The 18,195-nt window shown below is 34.7% G+C and overlaps 1 protein-coding gene across 3 annotated transcripts; it reads right to left on the reverse strand.

The window, feature by feature from the left end:
- Positions 1-269: 269 nt before the first annotated feature.
- On the reverse strand, positions 270-12,538 carry crfb1 (cytokine receptor family member b1). Of its 3 annotated transcripts, none has more exons than XM_067408892.1 (10): positions 12,385-12,538; positions 11,999-12,083; positions 11,062-11,154; positions 8,552-8,672; positions 7,258-7,421; positions 6,961-7,121; positions 5,657-5,816; positions 3,091-3,215; positions 2,147-2,323; positions 270-1,618 (listed from the first exon to the last, which is right to left on the reverse strand). In XM_067408892.1, exons 3-10 carry the CDS (start codon positions 11,111-11,113, stop codon positions 1,013-1,015), a joined length of 1,566 nt encoding a protein of 521 aa, XP_067264993.1. In that variant the 5' UTR covers positions 11,114-11,154; positions 11,999-12,083; positions 12,385-12,538; the 3' UTR covers positions 270-1,012. The 3 variants fall into 3 exon arrangements, with proteins under 3 accessions (XP_067264993.1, XP_067264995.1, XP_067264994.1); XM_067408894.1 differs by lacking the exon at positions 12,385-12,538 and adding an exon at positions 12,244-12,357; XM_067408893.1 differs by lacking the exon at positions 12,385-12,538 and adding an exon at positions 12,215-12,328.
- Between the last annotated feature and the right edge of the window lie 5,657 nt (positions 12,539-18,195).

Consider the following 18,195-nt stretch of genomic DNA (forward strand, 5'->3'; position numbering starts at 1 on the left):
CGTAGTATCCTTTCAAGACTTGAGGGGATTTTGCATCATTTCAGTGTTGGCCAATGCCAGTATCTATGAAATAAAGTGTCAAATTTAATTTAACACAACCCCATGCTGCATTGCATGGATTTAGCCTAGTAAGGTGGTGTGTAATGTTAAAAACGATGATCTTATGCATAATGTGACTGCATTGAAGTCACCAAAAATCACCAACACTAATACATAGACGTTTCTTAATACCAAGTACTTATACAAAATATTTTTATTGAACAGTAATATTTAATGAACAAAAATAGCCATTATATAAGACATTTGTACAATAGAAAAATTTACATGTAAACAATTCATTCAAAAGTAGGCAACAAAGGCAGTGGCACTTGTATGACATTTCAGTTAAATAAAATATAAAATTATAAAACTTAATTTTGACCTCAGTCAAAATTTTCCCAGGAACAAATAATAGATTCATGAGACCAAAGATTGGCTGTTATATCCAAAATGAATTGTATCTGCTGTGGTTAAACATGAGATATATCAGAGTCAGCGGCGAATGTCAGAAGGACTTGCTGAGATAAGGCTGTTGTTGACGGGTTCATGAGTGCTCTGTGATCGGCTCGACCTCACAATTCTGAAAACTTCCAGCAATTTTTTTTTATAAATAAAATAAACCCGATTTTATATTAAACACTATGTTCTTGCCTGAAAAACCTGTAAAACTACACTCTATGAAAATTCCCAGCATGTCATCTTAAAATAGATTATTTTACACATGAATCTAAAAAACCTACATCCCTTCACAAAATAAAATCATATTATCTTCTGTTTCTTGCTTATCGACTTGCAATGTATTACCAGTATTATCACCAACATGTTGTTGATCAGATTTAAATGAAGAACAAAGATGCATTTCATATCAGACTTTCAGTAAATTATGCAATGGTAATAATCATCTGCTTAATTATATGATAGTCTGAGGCAAATTCATTAAATTCGGAAAGTCTTTACATGAATACTCTTGTCTTTACCGTGTTAAATAGTCTGTGTCACAATCCGTCTCTTGTGACATGGATCTATTTTGTTCATTCATGTTTCCTGTGTGGGTCACCATATATCCTGACGTTGCCTCCTCTTCCACATCTGATGTCATTTCGATCTGTATGGGTACACAAAGCTGTCCGTGCATCTCTTTTTCCTCAAGTAGGATATCTTCTGTCTGTTCTTCCAGTACAGAGGTGTGAGATGTAGATAAATCTAGGACTGTTTTGGGTAGCAGAGGTTTACACACCTCTTCCTCATCCAAATCATCCTGTGGTCCCAGAGCCCTCAAAGTGACTGAAAACAAGTTAATGTTCCCTGAACCTTCTTCATTCTCTTTTGATTCTAAATTATTTTTGACTTCAAGATGTCGGTTTCTATCTTCGAACACTTCTGATATGAAGTCCTTTTTACACCCAAGTATTTCTTCCATGGCTGCTTTCTTTGCATGGTAGATCCCAGCACAGTTATGGATAGGTGAAGTTGAAACTACAGCCTTCTCTTTGCCTTTATTAGTTTCTGAACCACTGTTATTAATTACACATCCCATGTAATTGCCTTCATCCTCTTCATCCTCGTCCTCTGTGTCAGCCTGTGAGAACAACAGTAGATGAACTTTCAATCAACATGTTCCATGGTGGCAGAAAAACAAACAAAATGATAATAATTATAACAAAACATTGCCATTATAAAGCTTGGATGTGTCAGGATATTTATTAATATAACTCAGATTGTGTTCATCAGAAAGAAGAAAGTCATATACACCTACGATGGCTTGAGGGTGGGTAAATCATGTGGTAATATTCATTTTAAAGTGAACTAATCCTTTAAAAATCACATGTTTTCAAACTATTAAAAACTCTGAACAAACCATGTTAATTCAATAGAAATGAAAGAAAAATTAATTTATAGTGGCGAGCTACCCAAGTGATCAGCATCAGGACTATATATATATATCTATATATTTACACACATCCCATCACAAAGCTTTAAAACAAATATACATGCTATTCTAAATTAATAAAATAGCAATTAACACATTAAGGAATTAAGTTCACAGTTGTTAAATTCATATCACAGTTCTTGATTAATTGGATGTTTTTTTTTTAAATAAACAGACCTTGTTGACATAGTTTTCTTCATGTTGCTGGTTTTCTGAATCTTCCTCCACATTCAGTAGGTTGTTGTTTCTGGTGGGATACTTTTTAGATGGACTATTTGACTGAGCCTCAGTTGATGACACTCTCTCATATAATGTCTGTTCAGGAATCAGATAAAGGGCTTGAACCATGTTACTCTAAATGAGAAAAACCAGAAAGAGTCGAACAGTCATTATTTGTGGCAGGAGGATACATGAGACAAACTCATGGCTCTTGTGTAACAAGCCGAGTGTATGAGTGTTGTGCACCCGCCTATAGGAGCATATTGCTAAGGCACCCTTTAAATAAATAAAAAATACTGAGCCATTGACTTTAGACTAGGTTTAAGTTTGTCAGTGGTGCAGTCGTTTTCAGTAACCTCAAAATAGCAACACACCAACAATGTGCCTGAACACACCTTGTTTTCAGACCAGTAGGCTGAAACTAACAAAAAACACTTGCGTCATGCCTGACGTTGCACTGCACCAGGTGTATGATAGGGCCCTACGTGTCACTTCTGAGCAAGGAACAGTTAACCAGCCTGGGGTGCGTTTCCCCAAAAGCATCATTAGCAAACTATGGTCGCAAGTTTCATCGTTACCAACACAGTTCCTCAATTCAGTGTTTCACAAAGCCACATTTCCAACAAACATTCACTAACAGCACTGCAAAGTTGAGTGCTTGGAACTGCAGCTCTCGACTTGTGGTTAGAAGCTTCAGTTCACTCGGTTATTAATAATATTGATTTTATACAACAGTTCAATAGCAATATTATTGATGTGACTGCACTGACATGATTGGATGAGAACCAAACCTAACCAGTTCATAAAACAAAAGTACTTCAAGGTAAGAAAAACTAATGAGGTAAATAAAAATGTATACTTTGTGATGAAAATTTTGCATTTGAATGCAGACAGGATCTTACCAGGGATGCAGGAAGAGGGGTTTTCAGCTTAAATAGAGACCCAGTGTAAATCAGACTCAACGCCAACACCAGCACACATAAACCTGACACTGCTGCTCCCAGTGACCAACCCATTAAATATGACACTGCAGAGAGACAAACATACAAAACAAATCTAATTTAGTCATTTGAGCAGATGCTTGCAATGTAATGTGACTTTTACAAAAACACGCATACTGTAACTATGCTGTATTTTGGACTGATTGTTCTTCTGGATAAGAGTCCACCACGGCCCATAGAACCATATGATAGAAATTTGGCACACTTATTGGAGTGCATCTCAACAGATTGGTGATTTGGTGTTTCTCATTGACATCATATAACCAGAGGTGCACATGAGTGGTGCACGGGTCCGCATGCGTAGTAAAAATAAATGATGCACACCAGAAAAACCTGGAGGGAAGTGCTTTTGAGTACCAACATTTTTGGGGCTGGTTCACAGGGACACGTTTACTTACTGGATCAGGATTTTTCTCCAACTCTGGTAAGATAAAAGTAAGTGTGTTCTTTAATTATTAGGTGTGCAACGGATTGCAGTTAATCCGTGATCCGTACGGATGAGGTCCAACAGTTCAGCACACGCTGCACGCATGTGATTCGTGGATTAACTGCCATCATGGACCATTAACCATCATAGAGTGAAAGTTTATCATTTGGACGTGTTTTTACTTGCCGATTAACACGTTCAAATGATTTTAAAAGCGGAACAAGAGGCGAAAATCGGGACTCATGAGCTGTTATCTGTGCCACAACTGAACTGCGGATATAAAACACTATAAAGAAGCCAGTGAGGAAAGCAACATTATCTTCTCGCTTCTAAAAACTATCAATTTACATTATTGAGCTTTGCAACTTGCATTTTACTATTAAAACACATATGCACAGCAGAACTGATAATTAGGGCTACACCATTAATCAAAATTAAACTGAACTTGCGATTTGTCTAAGTGATTCTGAAATCTCAGTTAGTGAAGAGTGTCTGTGATCAGTAGTAAATGCTGCTCCATCTCTGAAAGCACTGTGAGTTGGAGTCACTTATAACAGGCAATTATGAAGAAGCAACATGCATCAAACATCTTGCCAAATTTGTAATGCGAAGCATTACAAACGACAATGCTTAATAAAAGTTTAAAAGTAAAAGACAATGCTTAATAAAGTTTTTACTCAATAATTTGTGAGAATGAGGCAGACAATATAATTTTATAGTATTCTAAATAGTGATAAATGCTATGTTGTTAAGCATCACAATAAAATATACTTTTATTATTGTAAAAATACACTATGTATTGAGGCAGTTGTGTGTTTACTGTCTTCATGTTTAATCAAAGCATTTAGGGAAGAAATTAGGGATTTCTTGGAACATCATATTATTACTTCTCTGAGGCATATTTGGGGTTTCTGCATGAGGGTGGCTTCCAGTATGAAGGAAACAAACGTGTGTTTAGCACTCAGTAATGCTCACTCCATCCCATTTTGGATAAAAAAAAAGGAATAATAATATTTTCCCTAAAGAGATTTATATGATAATATGTTTTTATGTACAGGAGTTTTTTCCCCCCACAGTGGATACATAAGAGGCTCATATTTCCTATTAAATACATGGATTCCTCCTGTTAACTCCTGACAAAATTATTTTATAATACATCCTCAAACCTTTCTACTGATTCATAGTCATAGGTTGCCTGCAAAAATATTATTATTTTGTTATATTTATTATAAAATACTCAACTTTTAATTTTTAATAATGAAAATATTATTGCAATAGTAATATTTCTTAGATTTTTTTTCCCCAAATCGTGCATCCCTACTGATAATACACCTTTTCTCTTTTCAAATCCCTCATGGTTCTTTCTAATTCTTTTGCCGTAATCCATCACTCTCTTTGGAAGATGACGCTTTCTTTTGGAAAGTTGTGGAATCACCATAGTGATTATTGTAGATCTCTTCATTTACATTTTTACTAATAATAATCAATTGAATGATATCTGTAATTACATTGAAAACTCAATTTCACTTGTAGAGAATTTTAAAATTATTACTAGTTCCCATTTTATTCTCATTAGAGTAAAGATGATCCCTACAGAAAACACTTTGAGAGATTATTTGTAACTTTAATTTGATATCCCTCAATGTAATTCTGAATGGTCAAAAGTGAATTGTTCCTACTCATAATTGTAATTACAGAGTTCTACTTCAAATTGAATTACACTACATCAATTGAATTGAACTACATGTTATTTTTAGACATCTGAAATATATGATGAACATGAACTCTTCATTAGAGAGCCTTTAAATTAGACTTTTTACTATTAAGAACTCAACAGTAGATCTAAAAAAATGTGTCAATGGAGATATATGAAATAAAAAATTATGTCAATGGAAATATGAAATAATAGTATATTGAGTATTTCATATTTCCATTGACATAATTTTTTAAGATCTACTGTTGAGTTCTTATTAGTAAAAAGTCTAATCTTTGTCAGCTGACCTAATTCCTTAGCAAAAATGTTAAAAGGTATTCTCTTACCTCCTCTGGGCTCCTCTTTACTGGTGTATTCACACTGCCAATCAGAAGGTTGAGTGTTGGTGTTGGAGCTGGTTTGGGGAAGAACTCTTACACAGTACTGATCACCAGGCTGAAGATTCTGCAGGACATGCTGGTTACTCGATACAGAGATATGGCTGACCTAGGTTTAACAAGACAACAGTAAAAGACTTGAGAAATTCAGCTGATGTGACTTGACAAATATAGTTTTAAACACAATCAACAAGTGCGAGCATTCATTTATCAAGTCATTAAATTACAAAAAATAAATAAATCTAGATTTAAAGATATTACAAAATAATCTAAATATAATAATTCAACAGTTTAAGTAAGAGTAATCTTTGTTCTTTACAAAGTGATCTCAACCAGCCTAGAGCTCATAATAGGGTGAATCTCACAAAACCTGTAAAACAGTAAATTAATTTGTAAATAAATAAATGCTGGATCAAACACAGTGATTAGGAGGTGCGGTGATCGATGCTGACTGTACAACCTTAACTTTCCCTGGAACACAACATCAGTAAAAGTGAGTTTGTCAGCTGACCTATCTGAAGGATTCATGAGAGACTGAATCTGTTGTAGAGCCACTTTCTTTATTATAAACCCAAGTAAAATGCAATAAAGTGAATTTTATTAAAGGGATAGTTCACCCAGAAATGAAAATGTGATGTTTATCTGCTTACCCCCAGCGCATCCAAGATGAAGGTGACTTTGTTTCTTCAGTAGAACACAAATGATGATTTTTAACTCCAACCGTTGCCGTCTGTCAATCTTATAATGCATTGAAACGGTAACACCATCTATGAGAATAAAAAAAACATGCACAGACAAATCCAAATTAAACCCTGCGGCTCGTGACGACACATTGATGACGGTTTCTCGCACAAACCGATCGCTTCATGTCTTAGGACATCAGTGTGTCGTCACAAGCCGCAGGGTTTAATTTGGATTTGTCTGTGCATGTTTTTTTGACTATTATAGATGGAGTTCCCATTGACACGCATTATACGACTGACAGACCTCAACGGTTGGAGTTAAAAATCATCATTTGTGTTCTACTGAAGAAACAAAGTCACCTACATCTTGGATGCGCTGGGGGTAAGCAGATAAACATCACATTTTCATTTTTAGGTGAACTATCCCTTTAACAAAAAGAAAACTAACAAGTAACTAACATCTATTAGTTGCATTTATCCATCTTTATTTTTTTATCTATTTATGTTATGCAAGTGACTGAGTTGGACATTGACTTGGCAGATTCACCTGCTGAACCCACAGGAACTCACCTCAGTCTGTCCAACTTTCTTCCAACTTATGTTGAAGGTCATAGAATTACGAAACTGACGCATTTGTTCTGTTATCTTTGGTCCCTCAATGGGTAGAGAGATGGTGATGTTCAGACAGTCTCCACAGCCAGACAGAGATATAACGGGTGGACCTATGATTGCTGAACAAAGCAAAATCAAAGCCATTTTAAAAGACTATCAACTTTAGATCTTGACAGACATGTACAGGCAAACTGAAACAGAAAATATGACTCACATCGCACCTTACATCACTGGCACCCGCCAGAAAGTACTTACTGTCTTCATATGGTGTAATACTTTTATTAACTTCCGATGACACGGTGTTGTCAAGCGATGCCCAAACAGAGAAAGTGCAGGGTGTATAGATGTCCTTCAATGATTTAGAGACATCTACGGTTGTATTTCTGATGTTCAGCCGCACTGTTGACTTTCCCTTGCACCTATAAAAATAATTAAATCAGTCTATTTAAAGATAGTAAAAATAGGACAAAATGTAAGAAAATGCACTGGGAAAAACCACCTTGGATTTGTGTGATACTGACAAAAGTTTAAAAGGACAGTTGTCTTTTACAGTAACATTTTAATTACAGTGGGTTCAGGAAGTGTTCACATCTTTGGAAATGCCTGAGTGTGTAAGTGATAGTTTGTATTTCTCCTCTAGAGGGCGCTCTCGTACTGTGTAATGACAGCAGACCCTACTTAGCTGCTCCAGCAACAGACACAACACAAAAAAAGTTTTTTTTGTGGTAAAACTGATCAATCAGTTGACTTCTAATCATGACACTAAATGCAAGATCTGAAACTCTCCAAGGATGCTTCAAATTTGGCTTTAACCAAGTTGCAACCCCTGATAATAATATTTCCACTAAGGCTGCACAATACATTGAAATAAAATCAATATCGTGATATGCTTTACTACGATGATACTGCAATGAATGCTGTGCTTTACAACGATACCAAACTTGTGCTGAGGGAAGCGCCAGTCATTGAGAAGCGATCAGAGAAAAACTGCATTTTTTTTGGTCAAAGGAAAGGTACTACCCTCAGAAAACGCCAAATAAAGATACTTTTAGATGTTTAATTGTTATTTGGAGCATTGGGATCACTAGACGAGGGCTTAATAAACTCATTTTTGTGAAAACCTAAATTTCAACTCAAATTGACATTTTTGACTTGTTTTGCCTGTAGCTCAAAATTCATGTAATGTATAGCATTATAAATGTATTTTAATGTATTCATTATGCACCTTATAATGCATTTTATGGTCGCATGAATAATTGTAACCCTAGTTATAATACTTCACTGAACAGAGCTTTAGAAAATATAACGCATTAAAACATGAAAAACAACCAATTTTAGATTTAACAAGGAATTTGCAAACATTAAAATGCATTTTAACTTTGGTTATAATTTATTATTGAAAATATAAAATGCATTACAATGTACATTATGAATACCTTTATGATGCATTACACATCAAGGCTTAAAATAAAGAGTTACCAAGATGTTTCATCTACTTCTTGTCTGAAATGCTTCCAGACTTGACTTATTGTTCTTTGAGAAGACTCACCTTTTTCTAAAATTGAACACTGTCCCTGGAGGAGAATTTATCCCAGGACTCCACTGTAAGATGTGCCTGAAGTTGTGAGACACTATTGTGACGTTGGCGGGAGCAGGGATTGTGTGGAGCGCTAGAAGGAGAAAACCATAACGAAACATGAAATCACAAATAATCGCTGTGCATCTTTTACTTTTAGTCAAACTAAGCAGGAACATGGTCACAAATAAAATAGTTCATATAATTCAAAAAACAAAACAGGAAAAGAAGTGGTGGGAAATGAGCAGATTTTAGTTGTAATTCCTCATTTCATTCACCAACCTTGTGAATTTTGTTAGATATCATTTTTCATCATGTGGTTTAATTCTCAAGCAAATACATCTTGTTTTAAAGATATTTGCAGCGTGTTTGTGTTTCAAACACAATATTAGCTTATTATGTAAAAATATATATAAATATTAAATAGTTATCAAGAATATTACTCTGGTCAGTTCAATATCATTATAGGTACATGTGCTAACAATAAAAAAGAAGTAAATATATTAGTTCCCAGATTCAGTGTTTCAAGTCCCCAAACCTAAGTACCCATGGCCAGCTGCTTAGACTAGTCTTCAAAGTTAAAATCAGAAGTCTTCAAATTGTTTACTTAAAGGTGCTTTAGAACCAGTTTTAACAAAATGTAATATAAGTCTAAGGTGTCCCCTGAATGTGTCTCTGAAGTTTCAGCTCAAAATACCCCATAGATTTTTTTTTAATTCATTTTTTTAACTGCCTATTTTGAGCCATAATTATTTATGCACCGATTCAGGCTGCGGCCCCTTTAAATCTCGTGCTCCCCGCCCACGGAGCTCGCGCTTGCCTTAACCAGCATAAACACAGTTTACACAGCTAATATAACCCTCAAAATGGATCTTTACAAAGTGTTCATCATGCATACTGCATGCATACATCAGATCATGTGAGTATAGTATTTATTTGGATGTTTACATTTGATTCTGAATGAGTTTGAGGCTATGCTCCGTGGCTAAAGCTAACATTACACACTGTTGGAGAGATTTATAAAGAATGAAGTTGTGTTTATGAATTATACAGACTGCAAGTGTTTAAAAATGAAAATAGCGACGGCTCTTGTCTCCGTGAATACAGTAATAAACGATGGTAACTTTAATCACATTGAACAGTACATTAGCAACATGCTAACGAAACATTTACAATTTACAAATATCACTAAAAATATCATGATATCATGGATCATGTCAGTTATTATTGCTCCATTTGCCATTTTTCACTATTGTTCTTGCTTGCTTACCTAGTCTGATGATTCAGCTGTGCACAGATCCAGACGTTAATACTGGCTGCCCTTGTCTAATGCCTTGAACATGAGCTGGCATATATGCAAATATTGGGGGCGTACATATTAATGATCCTGACTGTTACGTCACAGTCGGTGTTATGTTGAGATTCGTGGTCTTTTAAACAATTGAGATTTATATAAGGAGGAGGAAACAATGGTGTTTGAGACTCACTGTATGTCATTTCCATGTACTGAACTCTTGTTTTTCAACTATGCCAATATAAATTCAATTTTTCATTTGATGGCACCTTTAAAGACTAACTTTTTAAGCCTAAAAAGGGTAAGACCATAAAGAGACATATGAAAATAAATGTATTGCTATTTTCCATTTGATTAGGGCACAAATAATACACTTTCTAAATTTTATTTTATTTTTTTAAACAAGACTTTTTATGTTTCTATCCCCCAGTTACCCCTTTGGGGGTATAAATTCAGAAACAGAATGCTTTTTACAACATTTCTTATAAAATTTATTCTGTCATAACTTAAAGTATATTAGCCTACGGTATCATATTTAATATGCAAATTTAAAGGGCCTTATCAACAAAATGTTGATGAAAATCCTGTTGCACACGATATACTTCAAGCCCTCTGTCCTCTGATTGACAGTTCATACCGTTTTTTTAATCAAATAAAGTCTTTTTTGCTCTGAAATCTTTAGTAGTTTTTAATAAGTAAATTTAAGATGAACATTTACTGGACTGAAACAACTTGAGTTTGCTTGTTTATTCATACACCATGTTTAATCTTTAAAAAAAAATATTATTATTTATTTATTTACATTTTTCATGTTAAATGTAAATGTCAAACATGACACAACAGGCTTATTTTTCCATCTCTCAATTATCATTGAATTGCATTTGTGAGCCATAAGAGCCTGATGTATGAAATATGATACTCAACGATGCAGATCTACACACACACACGCGTTTGCATATGTGTTTTTTGTTGAGCATCATATTTCAGACACACACACACACACACACACACACACACACACACACACACACACACTTTTGTTGACCTAAAACTGAATTCAGTATAGCTAACAAAATGATTGGTCTACTTTGAATCAGAAAGTGTCTGTCTGGTACTGTTGGTCAAATGAGTTCTTGCGGTCCTAACATGGAGGCTCAGTTCATGTTGATGTTCTCAGATCATTCTGTACCTGTGATGTAGAGAGACATGAGGAACAGATGGCCCACGTATGCTGTCGTCATTATGACTGTCAATCATAATTCACGAACACAGCGACCTCACACTGAAATAAAAACAGAAATGATTAAAGATAAACCACCACTGGAAGAACAGTGGAATGAGGTGAATCATTAATACATTTGATCAGAAGGCAATAACATAAACAGGGGGCAGTAAAACTTAACTGTTTCTAAATCAGAGTAAAACAGAAACACGTCAGCTGTACTGAACACACATTCAGTGATGGGTCAATGACAAATAAGAGTGGCAAAAAAAATCTTGTCAACTCTTAGAAATATACTCTTTGTGTATGATATGGCTTTGGAAAAGTTTAAATTAATGACTAAAAATGGCATGTAGTGTAACAATAAAGTGAAACATTTTCCTTTTTTCCACGCAGTGTTTCTGAATCCTGGTCCTTTGATTTACCGCTCTGCTCTTATCTGACACACATACTTCAGTTCCTCAAGATGTTTACATGTGAATAAAAGCCTAAATTAAATCTGATAATCATATGAAGCGATGGAGTCTCTTCAGAAACCTCATTCATATGGATTTATTTTACATCTTTAGGAGTTTTGGGTGAATAAACTTTCAATGGAGGGACAGAAATATCTCTGATTTCATTAAAAACATCTTCATTTGTGTTTCACAGACGAAGGAAAGTCTTACTGGTTTGGAAAGATTTGAGATATTTAAAATACTGCCAGGTAAAAAATAAAAATAAAATGATGTAAATCAAGTGAAACTTGTACCTTTGTGTATTGAAATTAACTTAAGGTTTACATGTTCACTTCACAGCAAAAGAATGATATATAATAAACATTCAGATGATGATCTAACATCAATAAATAACACTGCCCTGATGTCACAAATCTGCACATTATAAGACAATAAACCAAACTCACATTACATATAAACACCTTTAGCACAATGTGGATGAGGTCTTGATCCAGTCCAGTCAACTCTGAAGTCACTGGTGACTGACCAGACCTGAGGAAAGATGAAAACACAATACATACACTTGAAGAAATGAATGTTTTCAATATGTGGCATGTTGGTATTCTTTGAAGTCATTTGTATGTTATGTAAAATCATGATAAATGTATATCGACATCGTGTACATCATATTAAAGGACCATTATGCCATCACCTGACCACATTACTTTAGAAAAGCTAATATCAGTTTAATAAACGCGTCAAACATAAACACGGAGTTACTGCTCGCGACGGGCTCAACACATGAACCAAAGTCCAGTAGTTCATGAACTCTCGCTACAGTTCTTCACAGTACCTGTAAACCCATGATCTTCTCTCCTGTCCGTTTATCATGTGAGAGAAGACGTTATTCGCGTTTAATACCGCATATATTTTTAGATGAGGGTTCCTGAATCTGTTTCCAAACGTCACTGACGGACACGCGCTTCAGGCAGCGGCGGGTCACGTGATTTTCACTGAACCATAAACAGCTTCACGAGAAAGGTGGGACTTGTGTGTGCGAGAGCAATATAAATATCATATTGGCCTGCAGACTCCAAAGTGTTTTGGCGCTTTTGTTCACTGTTTTAATGTTAAGTTTGCCTCAGATTACATCAGAATGATGAAGTCAGTGTTTTATTATATTCCAGCTGGTTCGAGAGTAGGCGGACACGAGATCACAAGCAGATCTCGCGTGATTTGCGCTCGTTTATTGTTGCTAATACATTGAATATATGCTAATACATTGAAATTTTCAATTCTGCTTCTTTACATGAAAATAATTATGATTATTGAGACACCAAAATGTCAACAATCACATATCCCATACAGATCACATGGTGAGTATTATTATATTCACACATAAAACATAAAAAAAAAAAACATTTTACGACAACAGGAGCATGCAAACCTAGGTGAAAAATACTATAGTAATTTATAGTAAACACCAGTGGTGGACAGTAACTAAGTATTTTTACTTCGTTACAGTACTTAAGTACATTTTTCAAGTATCTGTACTTTACTTGAGTATTTTTTATTTTTAGCAACTTTTACTTTTACTTCACTACATTCCAAAGCATAAGATCGCACTTTTTACTCCACTACATTTCATAAAACCTGTCGTTACTCATTATTTTAAATGGAAGAAATTATGACATGCTCAGAGACGTTTCGTGCACGAACTGATTCTTTTCAATCATCCTGTTAAATCGGTTCACAAATCACATCAACAATTCATTCGCAAATTGGACTGATCGTATTGCAGCTGTTATCGAGTCAACAAGTTATTGATTCAATGATCCGTTCAAAGCGACTCTCCAGTGAACAATTAGCCAAGAACTGGGGGATCCTCTGAGTGCGTACATGTCTGATGGTGAAAAAAAGTAAGTCAGCCTACTAATGTTGAATTTTAGGATTAATTATTGTAACTGAAAATCATATTTACGTCAGAACTGTCAGTTGTTTTTGAACTAAATCTGTTGTAAAGGGCGATCTGTTTAAGCCCACTGACACGTCCACATCAATGTGTCTACAGATCGCGATCTCGATTCAAACAGATCAAATCACATTTTAAAACTAACTTGGTGCTTCAAATAACGGTTGTGTCAATTACATCGTCATGGCACTAGGAGGCGACAAGTGACTGTTAAAATGTATTTGACAATGAATGATTCATTCAAAAGATTTGTTCAAAACCATTGTTTAATCCACTAATGAAACAAGTGAAGTAGTTATGAGTGAGTCATTGAATCATGCATTCAAACCCGTTTTTTAAATAATTAAATTAAATTGTCTGAAATCAATAATGCAGCAATTAATATTTTGTCCTCTAGTAAATAATTATAGGCTATTTTGTTTAATTGTCTATTCAGAATCGTGGGAGAAGCATGATTTCTGAAACAAACAAACAACAACAACAAAAATGAAACAAAAAGAAACCTTTATTCTCATTTTATCCAGAATCGTGCAACTCTAACACAAATAAAAATAAATAACACATGCACATTCATCTTCCCCGCTGCTGCAATTTTTTAAAATGTTATGTATTTAGCCATATGTATCTTTGACAATTCATAATCATTCATAATTATTTTGAGCAATAGGATTATATAAAATATATAATATAATATTAAATTAAATTATATAAGTGGCCTATATAAAATTACAAAATAAACATTCATCAATTACTTTTTTACTTAAGTACATTAAAAATCAAGTACTTTTGTACTTTCACTCAAGTTAAATTGAAAAGGAGCACTAAAGACTTTCACTTGAGTAATATTTTATTATACGTATCTGTACTTTTACTCAAGTATTTGATTTGTGTACTTCGTCCACCACTGGTAAACACTAGTGTTTTTACTATAGTAAAGTACTTAAATTAATTTGTTGTGATAATTCTGTGGTTGTCTGGGAAAACAAAATAGGATTTTGTGTGTGTGTTATAAATCTAATTTATTCTGAAACAAGCAACATTCTCATCAGTGTTTTATCAGCAGTGACTTATATAAATCTGCTTATTTATGTTATTTACCCTGGGGGCATTTTATTTACCTTTATAAAGGGCATTTCCACCCAATATAATTAAATTTATGTTTCATCTTTTATTTCAAATTCTTAGCTTTGATAAATTAAAATAGTAAGACACTATAGGGCTGTTACCAAATTATATAATTTACACTGAAAAATTACAACTGCGTTCAATAATGTTATGAGATTCTTTCAATATTTTTGAATATACAAATAAGAAATGTTGGTGGGAAATTTATACTTTTAAACATGAAATTAAACCGCCAGTAGATGGCGGCAAGTGACCGTCTTAATGAGTGAGCCACTGAGTCATTTATTCAAACGATTCACTCTGAATGAAGAATGAAGCAGTTGTTTATGATTGGGCCATTGAATCTTCACTCAACCGATTCATTCAAAGCGCTGAATCATTCAAAACGGCTGAGCGTAGCTGCGAGATGTGCTGCTTCTGCTTTGTTTGGAACTATTTGCGCTGCTACAATAGAACAAAAAAACAGGCAATATTGCACCTAAAATGTAAGTGATTAATATTCAATACTTTTTTATTGAACTGTTGTATGAAATTAGTATCAATTTCAATCAAGGTGATATTCAGGAATTCAGCACTTTCGGTCGTGTGATGCTTGAAGGGTTAGTTCACCCAAAAATGAAAATTATGTCACTAATTACTCATCCACTGTTGTTTTGGGCACCACTACAAATGTCTGTCCCCTCAAAAATACTTAATGGTACACATCAAAATTTCCAGTGTTGTTTTGAGTTGTTTTATGGTGTTAATTTTCCCGTGTTAAAAAGTGTTGATTCTGGTGTTGATCTGAATGGCATTAACACTCTTGCAGTGTAAGTAAGTGGTTGGAGTCAGTGTAATTACAGCAAGTTGACATAATCGACACTGGTGATGAGTTTATCTAATTTCCGGTCCTTGCACATTATTTCCTTTTTGATTAATGGCGGACGACCACGAGGAGAGGACTTGTTCAAACAGGTACAATATTTTATAACCACTTAAATTGACCAATTTTCATGTTTAGTTTACGTTTCTCACCATTCAGAATAATATTAGTATGTTTCTCAACATTGCGTTGAGTTCTAAAATTATTTCTTTGTAATGCATTTCTTTTGAAATGTTGAGATTAACATTAACTAAGATTATTAAATGCTGTAGAAGTATTTTGCATTCTTAGTCCATGTTAACTGAATTACCTTATTGTAAAGCTGCTATTATTAAAATTACTTTTCAGTTAAGAGCAAATTTGCCTTAGCAACAACTGCAGCTCTTGAAGTCTTTGATGATACAGACACAACTGTGGAAGAGGACATCTTCCATGAATTGATTGAAGGCAGTCCACATTTATGCCTAACCGTAAGATGTCCAGAAGATAATATTTCTGCTGGTTTATATAATAACACTTAAGATATTATTTCAAGGACTCCAGAGTAATAAACCTGGGGACAAAATGAATTTGGGTCAGATGAACACATTTACCTTTAACGGATGCTTTTATCTAAATTTACTTAAATTAGGAATACAATAAGTGATTCATCATGAGGCAGTAACATAAGAAGTGATAATAATTCAAACATCATCTAAAATAGTCCAGGCTACTACATTAGCAGGATACGATTAAGGGTTCACGGGCGATCATGTGGGTGATGAAATCAAGAACGTGATCTTTTAAAGATTATTCGTGCAGCTTTGGGCACGTCTCTCTCTCTCTGTATTGAAATCTTATGTAGCCTATATGAGTAACGCTGCGCGAGGGCTTTTCAGTGCGTTCGTTACTATAATATTAATGATTTGAGATGTCTCTATTAAAGGATTCGCTCCCCGCACTTCGGCCATCCATCACACCAGAACCGCTTTCGGAACATAGAAATCTTGCACGGTTCCGGTTCTTTTCAAAAAACACTACCGGTTCCGAAAACATCTATGTATGTAGACAACCTGGGCATGCACTCAATCCTTGGGTTCACAGAGTCATTTAGTGGACATTACTCCTATCGTCTGTGTTTGACTGAAAAAGCTGATATCCAGTTAGTTTACAGCGAGGATGATTTTAGGGTTATTTTGCGTGATCGTAAAGTTTATGAACAGCACTGCAGTGAGTTGGAATCTGACCCTCAACTGAAGTCAACACATGGCCTCAAAAGAAACTCAACACTCAATAGTCTGCAGTATTTTCACATGTGCCACAACTACTCTCCTACAAGGAGTTGTGCAGTTTGAAACAAAACTACTGTTTGAGTATCTTTCCGAAAAAATGTGTTACATGGAGTGAATTGCTCTCCAGAATATATTAATTTGATTTTGGATATTTGGAGAGAAAAAAATCAGCCTACAAAGGTTAATCTAGAGCACAGTGGAAATGGTGTAGGGCTCAACTCCATCCAGGCACTTTGTCTTATCAAAAACATCCCATAACTGTTTGGTGATATTGTACCCTTGGGTGACAAAAATTGGCTCCTGCTCTTACTTCACATTCTAAACTGTATTTCTAAAGGCATGACTGTCCATCTTAAGCATTTAATAATTGAGCACCATGACTTATTTAAAGAGTTGTATCCACACAAAAGTTTGCTCCCCAAACACCATTTTATGGTTTATTATCTGGCCTGTATTCGTAAAATTGGACCATTAGTGCACATGTGGAGCATGAGATTTGCGGCCAAGCATAAAGTTTTTAAGAATACTCTAAAGAATTTTAAAAATATCACCAAATCTTTGGCAAAAAGTCATCAGATGTCAATTGGCTATCTTTGGGAAACAATACCATCGAGTCAAGTTGAGTGTGGACCAATGAAAACATTCTGTTGGAATGACGTGGACAATGGTGAAACGTTGGCAGGAATGCTACAAAATCCCATACAGACAAGCATGCATTCCATGAACTGGGTCAAAATGGATGGGACAGAATATAGACAAGAACTCATTGTATGCAATGAAATTGAGGATGAAATTCCTGTTTTCAGTCAGATTTGGAAAATACTTTTTATTGACAGCACTGTTTATTTTATGGTCGACAAACTTTTCACAGAACAATTTTCCCGAACATCATCATACACATAAAGTACAGAGATACTGCGAGTTGGGTGAACTGGTAAAAGCCAACAGCTTGAAGTTCTACAGGCCTTTTGATCTGCAGTGTTTATATGGGTCAGATGATGGTGAATATATTGTACCTTCTTTTGTGTTGGTGTAATTGTTACATCTGTATTGTTAAAATAACATTTCAAACTGATGTAACATGTTTTGTTTTTGTTTTTAACTGAATGCACATATATTTTTAGTCGAATACAGATTACATTTAATGACAAATCAGGGTTTTTATGAACACAATATTAGTGTGGAAATAACTCTTGGTGTAGACACATCTAGTTTTTACATTAGCAGTGTAAATGAGGGGGAAAAACACCAATAATTGTGTTAATTTTGGACACTTACAGTGTTGTTTTAACTCCCTACAAGTGTTAAAAAAGTAACACTCTTTAAAGTGTAAGTTTAACTCTGTTTAGTGTGGACCTATATAAACCCTGAAAAAGTAGGGGGTGATTTCAAACACAGTCTGCGAGTGGGAAAGAGTCCAGAGCGTGCATGTGA

Source organism: Chanodichthys erythropterus, chromosome 14 (assembly GCF_024489055.1).
Source record: "Chanodichthys erythropterus isolate Z2021 chromosome 14, ASM2448905v1, whole genome shotgun sequence".
Classification (NCBI taxonomy): domain Eukaryota; kingdom Metazoa; phylum Chordata; class Actinopteri; order Cypriniformes; family Xenocyprididae; genus Chanodichthys; species Chanodichthys erythropterus.

What these genes read in the sequence shown, in the direction of transcription:
- crfb1 (XM_067408892.1), bottom strand. Translation starts at nt 11,113, where the DNA reads ATGACGACAGCATACGTGGGCCATCTGTTCCTCATGTCTCTCTACATC. An exon ending in GTGTTCAATTTTAGAAAAAG is followed by an intron (nt 7,422 to 8,551) that starts GTGAGTCTTCTC and finishes TTATTTTTATAG; the next exon opens with GTGCAAGGGAAAGTCAACAG. An exon ending in CCCCTCTTCCTGCATCCCTG is followed by an intron (nt 2,324 to 3,090) that starts GTAAGATCCTGT and finishes TTTCTCATTTAG; the next exon opens with AGTAACATGGTTCAAGCCCT.